At 41.9% G+C, this 17,890-nt stretch overlaps 1 protein-coding gene across 1 annotated transcript; it reads right to left on the bottom strand.

The window, feature by feature from the left end:
- Nucleotides 1-218: 218 nt before the first annotated feature.
- On the bottom strand, nt 219-13,301 carry ankrd24 (ankyrin repeat domain 24). The gene is made up of 23 exons (XM_072389624.1): nt 13,230-13,301; nt 12,987-13,043; nt 11,177-11,307; nt 10,686-10,774; nt 10,534-10,598; nt 10,356-10,413; nt 10,137-10,207; nt 9,904-10,010; nt 8,781-8,953; nt 8,160-8,182; nt 7,823-7,915; nt 7,454-7,573; nt 7,245-7,364; nt 6,959-7,088; nt 6,627-6,799; nt 5,345-5,508; nt 4,479-5,263; nt 4,067-4,383; nt 3,118-3,351; nt 1,274-1,450; nt 1,027-1,194; nt 846-911; nt 219-625 (listed from the first exon to the last, which is right to left on the bottom strand). Exons 2-23 carry the CDS (start codon nt 13,020-13,022, stop codon nt 557-559), a joined length of 3,369 nt encoding a protein of 1,122 aa, XP_072245725.1. The 5' UTR covers nt 13,023-13,043; nt 13,230-13,301; the 3' UTR covers nt 219-556.
- Nucleotides 13,302-17,890: the final 4,589 nt, after the last annotated feature.

The raw sequence follows: 17,890 nt of genomic DNA, 5'->3' as shown, positions 1-17,890 counted from the left end.
CCCTCCCTGTAGTCCATATATTTGCATGCACACAAGCTGCAAGACAAATTAAGAGTTAAAGTTTCCATCAGCCACAAATAGAAAAGGAACAGTGCAGCGGATGTGGCGAAAGAGACCTATGATGTACTCAGTCAACCGTGTCTGTGCATTAAGTGTGATTAAAATAAGAAAAAAAAAAACAGAAAAGGAACAACAGCAGAGAAGTCTATCTTTTTTTTATTATAACAACATTATATAAAATCAGTCAGCTTGTCACTGGCACACAGCTTGTTCTATCGTCAAAATAAACACTCTGTATCCACATTCACCTTCTATCACGAAGTCCTGACAGGTCATAAAGGCACTCCACTTTCAGCTGTCTCACTGTTTGGTTATCAGTCAAGCATTAAGGCTGTTGTTTAAGGTAATTTAGTTTTCGCATGCAGCAATGTCTGACCACAAATATGTTGTGTTTGGCTTTGTAGACAAAGTCTGGTCCTGCAGGTTAGACTGCTGGAGCGGCAGCTTTATGCTGCCATGTAAAGGGCCTGTAGGTGGACAGAGACTTACAGAGACTTTAGTGTCCCTGCTGTGTCATCCTCAGGATCTGAAGAAGCAGATGCTGCACTTCTTCATCCATGCGACCCTGTGGAGAACAGACAGCAACACCCATAACCAGTCAAAGAGTCAATACAAAACTGAAGTACTTCCCTAAACATTAAATAAACAAATAACACTTAAATAAAAGAAGCTAAGTCAGTTATTGTCAATGCTCTTGATTTCTATATGCAGCAATATATGCAGGGGCTGTCCACCTCTGGAATATGTCATTTTATTATGTATGTTTCTGTGTGCACTCAACTGACCTGCACAGCAGCCAGTAAATGGGAGCGGTATACAGCCACCACCTGTTTGTGCTTTCTATCCCAATCCTGCAAAAAAGAGAAAAAATACTATCATGTCAAGATCCAGTATCTGATATACATCCAAGTCACTCACAAAAGGCATTTTAGCTTAATTAATTAACATAATCACTTCTTTCCTCACCTGTAGTTGTTGGGTGAGTATGGAAATCCTGTTCTGCAGGGCCATCTGTTGTCCCGGGTTACCATGCTGCGTGGATGAGGAAGAGGAGGAGGATGAAATGCCAAGAGGAGGAGAGAGAGCTCCCAGGGCCTCTTTTAGCCGGAACACCTCCTTGGACAGCTCTGTTATCTGCACACATATCCAATACATCGGGTGCCAGATCAAAACTTCAACAGCAGTTGCTAAAAATGGGCCTGCAGTCTCTCACCTTGCGGTCCTTCTCTTTTACCAGCCCCTGGGACTCCTGGATGTCTCTGTGGAGCTCCTGGATGTGGCTGGACTGGGTCTGTAGTTCAGCAAGCTGCTGTTGCACTGTAGCAAGCTGTGACTCTGCCACCTGCCGCTCACTCTTGTTGAAAAGTGCCTCCCTCTGCACCTGGAAGACCTAGATCAGTATAACAACTCTTGTTATTCTATCACTATAAAAATGTTGGTTTTTTTGGGGGGTTTTTTGTTCACTGTACAACTGTGCAGTGACAACTGCGTTAATATGACCTTGACGAAGGAGTCATTTGAAGAAAATATTTTCAGCATCCATTACTTCTTAATATTTAAAGAAGCCTCATGCATTCAGGAAGCAAGTTGTAATGACTGACGATGTAAAGATTTAACATTTTTGACAAGTTGAGCAACAGTATGTTAAGATATAAAAGATGAAGTGTTTCTTGAAAAACACCCCTCAGACTGTTGAGAACGAGGTTGGTCAGCCATGTTTTAAGTGTATATTACAGAGGAACATTTCAGTGGTCAAGAGTGCCACAATGTGTGTTGTTTTGATGGGGTTTTTTAATGCTTGTTTTCATTCTGTTTCTTGTTTGGGTTCTGTCATTTCCTCACTCACTTCCTCAGTCTCTCTCCAGTCCAGTTATCAGTTCCACTCCCTTCACCCGTGTTCATTTATCCTCAGCTGCAGTCATTCACCAATCACTCTGTCCACAGTATTTAGTCTCGCTGTTTGTTTATGTCATTTGCCAGATCCTCACAGTCACTCTCCTTCGTGCTACTCCCGGGTCCTTGTCTCTGTTTTGGCCAGTCTGTTTGTTTCAGTAATTCATCATTTTGATTTTGTTTTTCCGTGTTCGGTTTTTGTGTTTTTTCCGGCTTTGCTTTGTTTTAAAATAAATCGTTTCCATTCATTTTTGCCTGCTGGCTCTCGCTCTGTGTCTGCACCTGGGTTCTCCTTCCTCGCCTCCACCTTTGAAACGTGACAGAGAGACGATTGCATTTGCTAGAGTACCAGCATAATTAAAACGCTAATGGAAAAAAAAAAGCTGAGGATTAAAAAGAGGATGCCTTCTTAAGCAGGAGGTGATTTTAAACACACCTCAAAATAGATCCTTAAAAGCTACAAAAAACATTTACAAGCTGTTAGACTGTTTAAATGGGTTGTTATGAAGTATTGACTGAGCAGAGTGGCTAAACATTTGTTTGAAGCCTTTATCCTTTTTTTTTTTTTCTTTTGGAAAATAAATGTTAAAATGATCTTGCTCAAAATGTAAATATCTGATTTCTCAGCTTATTTATTTTTAGGAATCAGTTCATATTTTACCTGCTAAGTTATGATGGAAATCTTGACAGAGGGTGTCCAAACCTTTGCCTGTAATTGTACTGTGCATGTGTGATATTAAATATCCTGTTGTTGTGTTTTTTTTGTCTTTTAGATAGAAACTCCTTCTACTCTTAGCAGGGGGAATGTTCAATCTCATTCTCTGTGTGAGGCAAAGGCCCTTTCTTTATATCCAGTCGTTATACCAGAAAACCACTGCACAAGCTGATGGACAATTACATTTGGAGTGTCACCAGGAGGACAAAGTGTTCATACGACTCTACTTCAGTACATCAGTAAGCACATACTCAGCGGGATCATTGTAACAGAGGGAAGTAATGAAAAGGAGAAGTAATAGACAAATGAATAATGTAAAGGCTAGAAAAAGGCTCTCATGGAACACAGCTCACATTATGGCAGACACAACATCTAATTTGGCTTTAGATGACATTAGAAAGGACTGAGGGCAGACACAATAACACACACATGCACAAAAGCGTACCTACCTCCGTGCACGTCTTCTCATGTTTCCGAGTGAGATCGTTGAAGCGAGCCGTGATGGCGTTAATCTCAGCCTGCAAAGAGAGCCGCAGGGCTTCATGGTCCTCCTTAGAGATCAGACCCTGTTCTGCGGCCTTCTGGGACTTGAGCTCTCTCAGCTCCATCTCCTTCTCACTCAGAGCATCCTGAGCTGCTGCTGCATTGCTCTCACTGGCCTCTAGGGTGCGCTGAAGCTCTGTCTGTCACACAAAAGGGTGAACTGTGATGTACTCTCATCTGAAGATTGGTAGGTTTAGCACAAACCCTTCTTCTAGGTGAGGCGGCATGTTTTTATTCTTTTGATTGTCCAAAATGTGCATGCCTTGTCCTGTTAGTGTATCTAATGTGATTTACACCTGTTGCATTGATATTGCTTGTGCTTATCTCTCTTGATGAGCATGGTCATCAAATGATTGCGGTCCATTCATGTACAAAAATCAACACTAAAGACTTCATCCTCTATTATTTGGCAAATCATGGGATCATTTTCCAAAACATGGAGTCATTTTAAAACAAAACTTTGTTATCGTGCTGCCATACATCTGCCACATCTCAGCCAGGAAAAAAAAATGAAAAGAAATTTCAAAGCTTTGACACTTTTAAAGATCTCCCCTTAAATGAAGTAAAGTTTAACTCTTATACCTCAGATAAACTTTGTAGTATAGTTTAATATAGAGAAGTGTTGAATGTTGGCATAAGTCATGTTTTAACTCTTAGATATGCAAACCTATAGGAACTTATGTACAAAATAGAGGTAACGCTGTTGGTTGGCACTTTCTGCTATGAACCAGCTCTTATACTCTGAGTTTTCCGTATTTGACCTCTCTATATATTATTATATTCTATTTTAGTTGATTAAAAATTCCCTTCCTCATCTGCATCGTTGGACCATTCTATGATTTGATATTCACTTACCTTGACTTTCTCATGCTCTTCTTTGGGAATGGCTTCCTGCATGGCCTGCAGTTTGGCCTCTAGTGTGGCAGCCTGCTCATCAGCCTGTGCCCGCCGGGTTTTCTCATCTTGGAGTTCCTGCAGTGTCTGAGCTAGCTGCTCCGATACTGCAGACAGCGCCTCTTTATGTTGTGAAAACAACACGGCATCTTTCAGCTGCAGGGCATCCTGTGCCCGGCCCTCCCGCTCTGCACACAGGCAGTCTAGAGCCTGGGCTGCTTCCTGCCTGGCCACCTCCAGTTCCTCCCTTACTGCTGCCAGTGTGCGCCTGGAGTGCTCTGATTGGACAGAAGCATGATTGTGCACAAAATCAACAGAGAAGTCCAGAACCATAACAATGCTGTACTATTCAGAAAGAAATGGCACAGCACACCTGACACGACTGAGGGCTCTGAGCTCTCTGAATGTTCCTCCTCCTCCTCTTCCTCCTCATCATCATCTCCACGACGAGGATGCCTGAGTCTCTCCAGCTCCAGGAGGGCATCGTTGAGCCTTCTTGCCACATCTGCCCTCTCCCTTGCCAGCTGCTCACACTGGAGCCCGAGAGTGACTTGTACCTCCTCCAGCTCGGAGCGAGGCACACACTTTCTCAGCTCTACCTCCAGCTCACCCAAACGCTCCTGAAGGCGGCGGACTTGATCTCCATCTCCAGCTGCTGCTCCCTCTTTCCCTGATGTCCTGCTCGCTGCCAGGGCTGCCTCCAACTCAGTAACTCTATCACGAAGGGACCTCACAGTTTCCGCCTCTCCTGATTTGTCTTCTTTCTCCTCCTCCTCCTCCTGTACAGATTTTTTCTGGGCCAGAGTAGCCTGGAGTTCCTTTACTTGCTCTGTCAGCTGTTTGACTGTGTCACTGTCCTGGCTACTCTGACCCCCTGCCTCGCCCTGTCTCTTTGCAAGCTCCTCCTCTAACTGCCTCACTCTGGCTTTCAGCTGCTGCACCTCCTGACTCGGACTCTCTCCTTTAGGCCTAGCAACTGCTACGTCAATATCCCCTTCAGCACACTCCACTGAAAGCACCCCGAGGCTCATCTGCTCCTTTAGCTCCTCCAGCTCAGACTGGGAAGAGGCCAACTGCTCCTCGAGCCCCTGCAGCTTCTCCTTCAGAGCTTCTGTGCTCTCTGCATTGGCAACTTCTTCCTCAGACCTCTTATCGCCACTGTAGAACATGACACATTGAATCAAATAGAAGAGAAACAAAGAAACAGAATAAACGTGTATTTTTATTAATCAAGCTTACTACTCCTCAGCCACACTGGAGGCCTCCTCTAAAGCCTGGGCCTGAGAGAGACGTTCCTGAAGAGCTTCAAACTCCTTTCTCAGGGTTTCATACTGAACTAAGGGAACAGAGTCTGAGCTGGTAGCCTGCATGTCTGTGTCATCCTTCTCAAACATCTCCAGCATCTGTACACAACAGAGAAGCAATTACAGCAGCACTTAGAAGCGTTCAATAACATGCACTGTACTGTTTGCCAGTGGGTTAGGATTTTAGGCAGCCTTCAGGTCATACACTCTGTTGAGTTGCGATGCTTGGCTTATGAGTATGTACAATGGACTCCAAGTATTAATAACTCAATCTTAATTAGACGTACACTTCATGTGTATATATATATATATTCATGTGTGGTATTTCACTTCAATAGCAAAAAAATATTCTTTCAAAATTGGCAAATCCGTATTTCTAACCTCTATAATAAGCCAAGCTCACAAAACACAGGATTTAACATTTTTCAGCTCTTTTTCACAACACATCTTTCATGCCAATTTTTTTTTAAATCCTAAATCCTCAAATTTCCTTTCAGTCTAAAAGCCAAACAGCTTTTGTTGTCAGAGATTATTTTCTCCCAGAAAAGAGCTATGACTATCCTGCTCACCGACATGATAAACCACTATCTAAATCCCAACAGGAGGTTTTGTTTCTAGTTTACTTCAGATTGCATCTCTTTGATCGCCTATCAGATCTTTGATTTCCTGCTTCCCTGCGAGGCTCTTCATCACACAGCGAGGCTGATGTGAAACTCTTAGCCTGCATCCCTGCATGTTTCCAGGGGTGAAAGAACAACCAAATACACTGAAACAGAAACCTACATAAAGCTTCAGTGCAACAGAGCTCTCCTCATGTCAGCTAACATGACCCAGTTAATAAGGATTGTCTACAAATTTGCCTACGACTGTGTCTGCATCTGGTGCTGGTCTGTTCTATTTATACCTGCATGAACACAATTGGCTCAGCACATTAGTCTTGCAAACTACAGTGTCTTTAAGTGGTCAAGATAAATACTTGGGTCAGGGACACTCAGCTATACATGAAACAGAATGTTCCCCCTCTGCCACAGAACCATTTAAAGATCACTTCACTCATAATTTATCTGCATTGAAGAGGTCTTGGACATATTGCAAGCATGTGATGTTATATTTGTGTGCTTTACTGTGCTAAATACTGGCTACATGAGTACTTTCTTGTGCATGTGCTTAATTACGCACGAACAGCATAATAATGTTTTTGTGCTGTTTGGCCTTACCTGCACTTTAAGAACGAGTTCTGAGTTCTGGGTGGTAAGTTCATCTATTTGTTTACGCAGCTCAGCAACTGTTCCTAGGTCTGCAGGAGAGGGGCTGACTGAGTCAGTGTCTGTTTGAGAATTGACCTCATTCTGAGCAGGAGAGGCTCTGGAGCGCTTGGAGAGCAGCTTTTCTAGAGGGAAGGTTCAGGAGAGACCACAACAAAAAATAAATTACTGCACTTCAGTGCCTGATTTTACTTATGCGGGAATGCCAAAATATTACACGCTTGGAAGTACATGCATGCTCCGTGTTGGGGAGGGGAAAGTCCACAAATACACGGACTGCATACCTGGGAAGTCCAGCATTTCATCCATGTCTTCAGAATCACTGGCCCCAATTCCATGGCTCCCCTTCAGCTCCTCCAGCAGCTTATCCCTCTCCGCCTCTGCCTCCTTTAGACGCTGCTTCAGTTGGGACAGCTATTGAACACATGGAAAATTTACAAATATATGATCATCTGTGATACGGGTGCATTGACAACCATCTGCTGGCTTGAATTAAATTGTGTAATTTAAGTAAACTTATCAGTGAGGAATGGAAATTTACTCAAGGTTTTATTTTCTACAGTTCTTTACCTGCTCCAAGGCAGAGAGGGCACTCTGTTGCTGCTGCTCCAAGGCTTTGATCTTCTGAAGCAGACGGCCTCTCTCCAGACGCAGCCGTCGGATCTCTTCAAACACCTCCTCGTCCTCTGCCTTATCCAGACAATACAACCATACAAAAGAATCATTCAATGCATTTCATGTAACATGTAAGAAAAAACACAAAGATTTGCTGTGCTAACCTTGGCTGAATGCTGGGTTTCTGGGGGCAGAGGAGAAGTAGAAGGAGAGTGGGACTTCAGGGGCTCAGGGGACTGGGAGGGGGGAGCTGGACTCTGAGGCTGTGGAGAGGGCGGCAAACCCTGGATCTTTGTGATTATAAAAAGGATAAAAAGTATAAATGGGGGGTGGAACTGTCCAGCTAAACTCAGCAAATCTAATAAGTGTTTTTTGTTTCCCTGGTGTTATCTCATCTAAACAAAACAAGTAATAGAAAATAATTTCCTTTGTTTTGTTTAACGCTGCAATGTCACTGTTTAAGAAGAGGTTTTACTGTTGCAATGTGGTAAAACAAAAGCACTTTCCATCCACTGATTTGTTTCTCACAGTACCTGGAGAGGAGAGCGGGGCGGTGGAGGAGCTTTTCGTTTGCGGGGAGTAGTCCCCCCTTGCACTGATGAATTGCCTGAGGGAATTTGAGGGGGCTGCGTGGGGGTAAGAGTGGGATCACTGACAAGCAGAGGTCAAGCTCAACTTAAAAAGGACAATTGAGGAAGCCAAGATAAGACAAAGGGTCAGCAACAAAGAGGAGAGAAAGCCAACAAAAAAGAAAGCAGCACATAGAAACAATGACCTCATATTGGAAAACATGCACAATATGATTGGCCAAAATGAGCCATGATCTCATCGATGGAGGGAGTGATACAACGTACAGCTATGCAACATTACCTCCTCGCCTGTGCCCTCAGAAGCTATGCAAGCATTGGGAAAAAGACAAAGTAGAATTCTTAAACCTCTTCAGCAAAGAGGCTCAGCTAACAACCAAGAGCTTACATGCACACATAATTGAAACTTTCCCTTCCAATGACTTTTCAGCTCAAACAGGATATGTAAAATTAATGTGGCTTATAGTAAATCCACCAAACGTGCATCAAATCACAGATAAAAAAAAAAAAAAAACTAATGCGGTCAGGCGTCAAGTGCAAATCCCCTCCTTCATCAGTGTCAGAGCAGCTGCACATCTGGCCTTCATATATCAGCAAAGACTAGTTCTATATTTTTTTTACAAGCACACCCAGCTGCCCCTCTGATCCACTTCTTCTTACTTACAACCGAACTCTGGGGGAATATTGGACACACACTAAAGCTGCAGCTTCATTAAACAAATGTGTCATTTAAATCTGCTTCATGAGCAATTTCACAGAAGTAACAAAGCATGATTTATAAAAAACTAGTTCATGTGTTGAATCAATGTTCCAAAGAGCTGCACTGGTTAGAGAGGCATCATAGGATATTTGAGGATATTTGATATTTTCATTTCTGAAAAAGGACTCGGTTCTCATACTGTACCTGGAGGTACTCCGTCCTGCAACATCTGAATGATGTGCTGGTTTCCTGTGGTTACGCTGTAGTCGGCAGCTTTGTGTCCAAGAGAGTCAACCAGCTGTGTGTTGGCCCCACCTCTCAGCAGAGCCTCTACAGTCTCAATGCTGTCACTCTCACAGGCCAGCATCAAAGCAGACCTGTCATTCAAAAAACAATAATAAAGAACGAGGCAACACAATATTATTTACAATGAGCAAATTAATATGGTTCAATTCCCGGCTGGGGCCTTTCTGTATGGAGTTTGCATGTTCTCCCACGTGTATGCGTGGCTTCTCTCCGGGTGCTCTGGCTTCCTCCGACTGTACCAAAAACATGCATGTTAGGTTAATTGGTGTCTCTAAAATTGATTGAGTGATTCTGAGTGTGTGTGTGATTGTTTGTCTCTATGTGGTTCTATGATGGACTGGCGACATGTCCAGGGTGTACCTCGGTGGGATAGGCTCCAGCCCCCCCGCGACCCGACTGACGGATTAAGCGAGTATAGAAAATGGATGGAAATTAATATGGCCATGAGTTATTAGAGTGACAAAGTACTAGAGTACATGGTACATTCAGTTTAGGCCTTAACATAGGCATTTTGTAGAAACAGGGTCTTTGACGTGTTAATCACTGAAAAGCTAAGAAATTAATTTCCATTAGGCTTTGTCTAATGTTTTGTGTCATGTTATCCAGGAAATAGTTATCTCATTATATTATCTTATTATCTAAGCTGCTGTGTAGAGCCAAGCTGAAGCTGATGCTCCCAGCTGGAGCTCCTGACCTGCATCTTTCTAAATTTCGAGCAAATACTCCAAACTACTGGAGGGTTCCTAAAGGAATACCTCCTGCACTCTGACTTAGACAGCTGAGAACCCATTCATGAAGTTTCCTCGTTTTTGTTTTTGAGTTTCTTTCTTATAAGGCCTCTGCCTGTCACTGCAGGCTTTCCCCTTTCTACTTTCCACTGACACTTTCTGTCATTCCGTCTGTCAAAGCTTCGGTAGTGTTCACAAACAGTGTTGCTCATCTCTCAGAGTTTCACTCTCCAAACTCTGAGAGGATGAGGAAGTAGAAAATCTCAGGAAAATTCTCAGCAACAGTTCACTACCTTCCTTGGTTGTCCTGTATGTTTGCATTGGCACCTCGACCCAACAGAAAGACACACAGCTCCACTCTGCTCATCTGGGCTGCTAAGATCAGCGGGGTGACCCCATCCTGTAAGAAAGACCATCAACCAAACATCATGAGGAAACATTGTACACTTAAATGACCCCGTCAATCAGCCATGACAAAACCAGCAAACTAAATGTCACATAATTTCCCAGCAGATTTCAAACTTACACTGTCCTGGACATCCAAATTGGCCTTGAAGTCCCACAGGGTCTCAGTGCAGGACAAGCAGCCACTGATTGCTGTGGGACACGATCAGAACTATAGTTATCAGAGGTTTACATACAGCATAAAATTGGCTCAATTTCTCAACATCTCCATTTGCCGTTAAATATCACATTCTGGGTACATGATATTAATCATATTGTTGTGTGTAAGTGTAGCTGTTACCTGCATGATGTAGTGGTGTCCTACCAATGCTGTCAGTACAATCCACTGCCAGCCTCTCCTGTCAGAGACACAACATACACATCTCTCATTTGTAGTGCATCGGAAATAAAATAAAAGAAAGAAAGAAATAGGAAAAAAAGGGTCTTTATTTTATTTGCAGGGCATAACTGTGGTTTACCTGCAACAATCTCTTTAAACACTCTGAATGGCCATTTTTGGCTGCAAGGTGAAGGGCACTGAAGCCTGAAATTGATCACATATACGCAGATATTTAGAACTAATCTAATACACGTTGTTCTTGTCTTACAGGATGAAGAAAAAATATCTCACCGGCCCCGTCTGTGACATTAATGTCTGCTCCATGAGAGATGATTACCTCCAGGCAGTCTAAACGGCCTCTGGATACACAGAGGTGAAAGCTGGCAGATGGAAGAGTGACAACAAGTCATTACAGATGAGAAAATAAAGTTGGCCTATATATTCACTCGCTTGATTTCTGAGGCTTGATCAAAACGTTTTATTCCTTTCATGGATTCATTTTTATTCAAGAGAAAGAAGGCAGCAAACTATTTAGAAAAATACTGTATTTTTCTTAAGCTGTGAGGTATTTTCACATCTTTTGGAGTCTAACTGATCTCTAAAAGATAGAAAATTACATTTTCATCCTAAACAATCAGTGGTGCATATTTCTAGATGAAGATTTATTTGTTGCAGAAGAATAAAATAAGGAAAGGAAATAAAGCTTTGAAAATGAATAAACTGCCTCCAATATCAAAATAGCTTTTTATCCCATTAAGGTAAAAGTTAGGAGCATAACTTACGCTGACTTTCCCTCAGCATCCAACTTTGTGGGACAGAGACCCTTTTTGACAATGAGGGCAGACACTTTGTCTGGTTCATTCTGCTCCACAGCCAGCAGGAGCCTTTCATCACTCTTGCCCCAGTCCTGACTCTATAGGGGGGGGGAGAAAAGAGAACAGGTTAACCTGGTCACCAATGAAAACTGAGACCACACCGCATACCTCCTAACATTCCAAACCAATCTGGTTTGATGACCATGTAAAAGCTACATTTTCCATGCAAAAAATATGCTTACCAGGCTAAACAAAGCAACTTTTAATCCAGAAATTTTAAAGCGCGGTAAATTCCAAATCAGTTATCAATACAGAGATAGAGGATACCTACTGGCAGCGGCAGCAGACTGAGGCAAGGACAGAACCGCTTCATCAGGCTAAAAACAGGCTGCTGGGGATCCATAGCAGCAGGGCGTCACATCCAACCAAATGCTGCTAAAGTGTACAAACTGACCACTGTGTCCTACCTGACTATGCACACTGGCACCTGGCTACATGATATTACAGAGAATTTAGACAAATCAACTACTGATAAGTTTCTGGAAGATACCTTTCAGAGGTCAGAGCAGAAATCTACATACCAGAGGATTTATACTGTCCACAAATCCTCCCTACAGTGAAACTGAATTGCTCTCCACACAAACAGCAAGCGGTGATATACACAGAGTTACATAGTTAATTTCTGTCCTCACAACATTGCAGCATCTCCTCTTCGAATTCAAAACAGCACCCCTCTCGTCGTATTGCTTCGTCTGCTAGCAGGGACATAGCAAGCCTGGCCAACGCAACTCCCCTCCCTCTTGTCCTCCTTTCTCTAACCTAATAATTTCCCAGCTGCCTTCTTCACTGTAGCGTGCGTCTTACTTCTCTCAATTAGTTTTTGTCAGTCCTGCAGAGCACCTCTTTGACTGCTTCATAGATCTGTTTCTCTGCAGCTACAGAGCGGGGCCTGTGGGATGTGAGGACTCAGCAAAAAGTGGAGGTAAAAAAAAAAAGAGCTGGATAAGCTGCACTCTGCTCTGCTGATTTGGGTGGCAGGGGGGACATACCAAAGACACAAACAGAGTGGCTGTGTGCCCATCTGTCTGTCTGTCTATCTTTATATGGTAAATCTACTGTCTAATAACCAATCTCATCCAAAGAGATCCCTCTTGTCACCAGTGATGCAGTGATCACTGAATTTGATGGGGTGAGAGTATTTATCACAACAGAACAGTGCTAAATGAGGATGTAAAAACCATTACCAGTATCCAAATGTCCAGACCACAAAGCACACAGGCCATTTAGGGGAGAGTCTGAAAGCTGAAAACTGCTAGTTTATCGGCTTGTATAAGAGCCCAGAACCAGTACAACAGACTGCAGCATGTAGCTGATTACTCTGTAACTGATTCTTTCTGTATTGTCCAATAGTTATCGTCAAAGCAGCCCCAAAACACAAGCAAAAATAATGACAGCTGGAGAGTAGGAATTCTTTGTGTGCCTGTGTATGTTTGTGTGTGTGCGCGCGTACATGTGAATAATTGAAGGCTACCTGAGATCACTGGTTATGGCAGCAGTCTGGAGACTGCCTTGCTCTCCTGCTGCTTAGTGACACTGAATACTGGTGTCCCCCTACCCATATATTTACAGAGAGCAAGTTGGAACCTTATATAAATGACTACTTCTTATAGTGAAGCTGAACACTTTAATGTTAGGTTAAAAATGGAAAAAACATTGATGAATACAGATGAGAATACAGATGAAAACAAACGCACACCTTACGAGAGATGGGTCCTACCTCAGTTTTTTTAAACTTTGCTTTCAGACTTTTCATGGTGTCGTCTCAACAGGAGCACTGCAATTAAAAATGTCTGAATTAAATCAGGAACCTAATGTTGCTGTAACTCTGCAATTGTCTTAAGATACTAATATTTCAGAATATAGAAGGAATTTATCAAACCAAGACAAAAAAAAATAGACACCTTAATGCAGTTAAAAAATACAGCTATATACGGAATTTAAGGGTAAACATATTGCCTACCTGTGGAAGACTGTCCGGTTCCAGGTGGGTATTTCTTCTGTCCCATCAACTGCTCAGAGCAAAACACTGAAGTCACTGCTGTCTGGCGGAGAGCAAAAATGTACCCGCCCCAACCCTAAATCAACCAATCAGCAATGCTTAAAACGCCGGATCAGCGTTTGATTGGCGATGATGGATGCTGTCAGTCGCGTGCAGAACGGTCCTCTCAACCTTTACCGGTTTTGAAGACTCATTTTCAAGTGTCGACGAGCGTCTTCTTATCTCGTGTCAAAGTGAATGTAATTTAACGCAAAATAGCATTCAGTCATAATGAACGTCTTATTTTATCGGTGTTTTTCCGGTCCGGTTCAAGAGTCTCTCCTGTGCAACACGGGATGTAGAGTGAAAGTTCCTGAGTTTACATATTTTAGCCAATCACCGAACCGTGATGGAACTATTGGAACCGCTGAAACCGGAAGCACCCTATTTCTCCGTTTAAAACAATAAAAGGTGAGTGAAAAATAGAAATGTAAAGTCTAGTATGAGTTTACCTATTACCATGTTATTGGGGGTGCTATATATTTCACAACACTGGCCATATAATTTAATAAGACCGTGGGCTAACGTTTGGACATTGTTGCATGGGCTACAGTACTATTATCATCATGAATGGAGACTTTTGTGTCCATTTTTATAAACTTTCACTGTAAACCTAAACTTTAAGTTGTAGTTGTCTCGAGTTTTTAATTTATCAACATAATGCAATAGCATGGAAGAATCCAGTGGTGAAAAAAATGGGGAAAAAAGTTGTTAAAATTACTTTTAACCTGAAAACAGATCTAAACAGAGTTTTGAAGTGCTTGTAGTCTACATTTTTATTTCATACTACTTCCCCCTGCTTCATTTCAGAGGAAATATTGTGCGATCTACTCCTCTTGATTAATTTGACTACTTTACTGATTACTTTCACTGATTCCTGTTACAAATATGAATAAGTTTAACATGAAATGGATTGTTAAAGATTACACAAGAATTTTCCAACCTTTTTGCCCTCTGACATCAAATAGTGTGTGTTTGGGCTCATATTTCCGATTTCTATTAGTACAGAAGTAAGTATATCCACCAAAAAGTGTTATCCTCCCATCTTAATTAAGCTTTGATATAAAAAATTCACTGATATCATATGATTACTTTTAATCTATTCAAAATCGAACTCAGACGCAAAGGACTTGGTTATTTGTCTGTGTAAGTATTACCAGTACCTACACAATACGCAGCAAAACACATGACAAATATCAGTGGCGCTTAAAACAAATTAAATAAACTACAAACACAACAGAATAACCACCAACTGCAATTCAACTTATCTTGAAATTATCATGAGTGCACAGCGAAGGATGTGAGCGTATAATCAGTTCCTACACGTGGATGTCATTTCTTAAGCAGCCGTGTCAGAAAATACATCCAATAGAAAATATGTTATGTCATTTTTTTCCCTACATCATGTAAACAAAACGACTAAAGAAATTGCTGGATCTTCTAAAAGTATTTCCACATGCAGAATGCGGCATGAATTCCAGATGTTGGAACGAACCAGCTGTGTAGCCTTAAGAAAATCACTTATTAGCGAGGCTAATTGGGTGGAAAAAAAGGTCTTATTTCGCTTCACTCTTGGATTCTCAATGGGAAAAGGTCATGTGGTCTGATGAGTCCAGAATGACCCTGTTCCAAAGTGATGAGCACACCAGGGTAAGAAAAGCGGCGGACGAAATGCTGCACGCAGTCATTCCTCATGCCTATCACACAAGCCTCTGGGGGCAGAGTTATGATCTAGGACTCGGTTGGTCAGGTCTCGGTTCAGCAACGTCATCTTCCCGAAAAAGGTCAGCTGGCTACAGTACACAAATACACTAAGTGACCAGGTTTTTCCATCAGTAGATTTTTTCAATTTTTTTTTATTTCCCCGATGGCATAAACACATGTTAAAACGATAATACCTGGATTCATCTGGCTCAAATTATGCAAGATTGACCCAGGGAGCATCAGACATCATTTTTACACATGGATTGGCAACCACAGAATTAAGACCAAACTCCTTTAGTTCTGGAGACATTTTACACAGTAGTACGACTCTCATATCATCAATACAAGGTTTTGACGGAACAATTAATGCAGCTCTTAATGTAAATAAAAGTTGTGGTATTGTGTAAGCTTTATGAAACAAAATTATGGGGAATACGTGCTGTAATCATGTTACTTAAAGCTTTTATGTTACTTTTCCTTTAGTACATAACTAGGTTCTACATTTTCCTGCTTTATTTGACCAAGGCTTCTACTTGTAATTTATGTATTTACACTTTTGGTTAAGCAAAGAATCTGAAAACTGTCAACACTACTGGTAGTTTTTCACCAAAATGTTCAGATGTTATGTTTTTATAAGTGTTTAGCATAGTGGTCCTGTTTTCTTGTTTCACGTGTAAGCGTGTTGTTTTGATCTTTTTTGTTGAATGAAACAAGGTTCCACAGTCGGAAATGGAATATGAGCATGTGTACGGACACACTACATTTGTTTTTCACGGAGCTAATGTTTTACATGTAACCATTCACAGTTGATCGTTGATGTGAGGCCACATTCAGTAAATGGGAAAAATTGTATTTGCTAAAACAAATCTCATCTGTTATGCTATGTATCCACATGCTATGTAGCAGTTTCTCATCTCCTTGGCACGCATCCTGTCACTCTTGTTTATCAGACCATTGATTATCATCAACTTCTCATCTGATGTTTTCCCTTGTGATTCATCAGGATACAAATCTCCTTGGTCAGGCTCAGTCAGCTCCTGATCACATGTGATGTCCTCTGAGGGAGCTTTCATGGCATCAAACAGCAACATCTGATCTTGTGGTAAAAGGTCATATACTTTCCATGCTGAATCGTCTTCTAGCTTCAGGGAGAGGAAGTATGATGAAAGGAATCAGATCGTTCCCGAACAGTGTTGGTCATTTGATAAATCGGGTCAAACTCTGTAATGTTCTGATGGGGGTGTTAAAAAGGCCCAACATTTGTGGAAATGTCAGCCCACACTGTACCAGTGCCTCATGGTTGGTGTAGTGTGGCCAGTTGTGGCTTGTTGTCATTGAATCCAGCTTCGACTACAGGGGTCGAGAGTGTGGATTGTTTCTTGTCCTTTGTGGTCAAGAGATTTCTAATTCGTTACTAGCAGGTGACTTGGCAGAGTCAAGTGGTTATTGTGCAAATTCCAGACGACTGCGCTGTTGGACACACTTAAATAACACCATGTCAGCTGTTTGCTTGAACAAATGAGAAATTAAAATCTGTTGGTGACAGCGAATTCATTGTTTCGAGGTTTGATGAGAAATAGCTCTCTGTAAAGAACTGAGACACATCAAATGAGGAAAACTGCAACTCAGGTATCAGGCCTCCCCCATTATTTTTAAAGGCTATCTGCAATATGCGCAAGCCACCAAACGGGGGCAGTAGGTGCAAAGCAGAAGACTCCACAGAAACGAATTCTTCCCACAGGTTTGCTCCTGTAGCTTCCTTCTTCAGTCCAGAGGATTGCATTCGGGTTCACCTTGTGGCTTTGAAAGCTAACCTTTGTTATGTGTGTACATTACTGTCTGCAGCCAATGGACCAATTGCTAAAAAAAAAAGCAAAAAACAGCTTGTTTGGAAATGTCAAAAAATGGCACTGAAAAGCAACATCTCAGTGAAACCTGAAGTTGGGAGGAAATGTCGCATCCATATTTAGCCTTTTATAATGAGGCAATCTAATTCTTCTCAGAAAGATTTCACCGCGCCTTGTTATTTTTTCAATTTGATTACATATTTGGCTCTTATGCAACAGCTCTTTTTGAATGAAACTGACATGGCCTATGTACCAATCTGACTGTCGGCCTGTATTTCTGTCTTTGTCTCTCACAGAGAGATTCCTTTTCGCCTTTTCGTTTTCTCTTCCTTTTTCTTTTTTTTTTTTTTTTACTTTACCTCCTTGTGTCTTTGTCACAGCTTCACCATCAGTTGTCTCCGATTTTCCGTCTAATATCTGTAGTTTCACTCTCCTCATCCATAAAGTTCTGGCTCTCACCCCGGCTGGGATGGAAACATAAATTAAATGCAAGCTCACTGGTGCTCGCCTGCAGGGGGGTTAGAGGAGGTGTTGGGCTGAGCAGATAGTGTAGATGAAAAAGGGGAACGTGTCACTGAGGGGAGGGGGAAGAGAAGCTCGATGCTACGTTCAAAGATATGACACGAGATTAAAAAAAGAGGTTAAAAAGAAGAGAAGAGTGAAAGCAAAAAGCCAAGGGATACACGAACAAGATCTCTTTTTTGTCTTGTCATGGGGAAAGAGCATGTTTTTTTGTTATTTTTACCTCTTTTTTCCTGTGTGTGTGTAGTATATAGTTTATAGTTTATAGTTGTAGTATCATGACCCATGTGTTGTCCAACAAGATCTGTATCAGCTTGATGAATGAACTGATTTGAATCTCTTTAGACGTTCAGCTCAGCATATTGATCTTGTTCCCACATGATCATGACCAAGTCTCACACGGACATCTGCAAGTGTTATAAAAGATTTTTAGAGAAAAGTGAAGTGGGGGGGAAGGTAGAAGTCAGCAAAGAGTAGCCCCTGTCCCTGGAGAATTTTGTTTCCAAAGGG

Source organism: Leuresthes tenuis, unplaced genomic scaffold, assembly GCF_036924035.1.
Source record: "Leuresthes tenuis unplaced genomic scaffold, fLeuTen1.0.hap1 SCAF_7, whole genome shotgun sequence".
NCBI classification, from domain to species: Eukaryota; Metazoa; Chordata; class Actinopteri; order Atheriniformes; family Atherinopsidae; genus Leuresthes; species Leuresthes tenuis.
The sequence above is the reverse complement of the archived record's forward strand: the minus strand, read 5'-3'. Positions and strand labels throughout refer to the sequence as shown.

What these genes read in the sequence shown, in the direction of transcription:
- ankrd24 (XM_072389624.1), bottom strand. Translation starts at nt 13,022, where the DNA reads ATGAAAAGTCTGAAAGCAAAGTTTAAAAAAACTGAG. An exon ending in GATGCTGAGGGAAAGTCAGC is followed by an intron (nt 10,775 to 11,176) that starts GTAAGTTATGCT and finishes TCCATCTGCCAG; the next exon opens with CTTTCACCTCTGTGTATCCA. An exon ending in AGAGCCCTCAGTCGTGTCAG is followed by an intron (nt 4,384 to 4,478) that starts GTGTGCTGTGCC and finishes CTGTCCAATCAG; the next exon opens with AGCACTCCAGGCGCACACTG.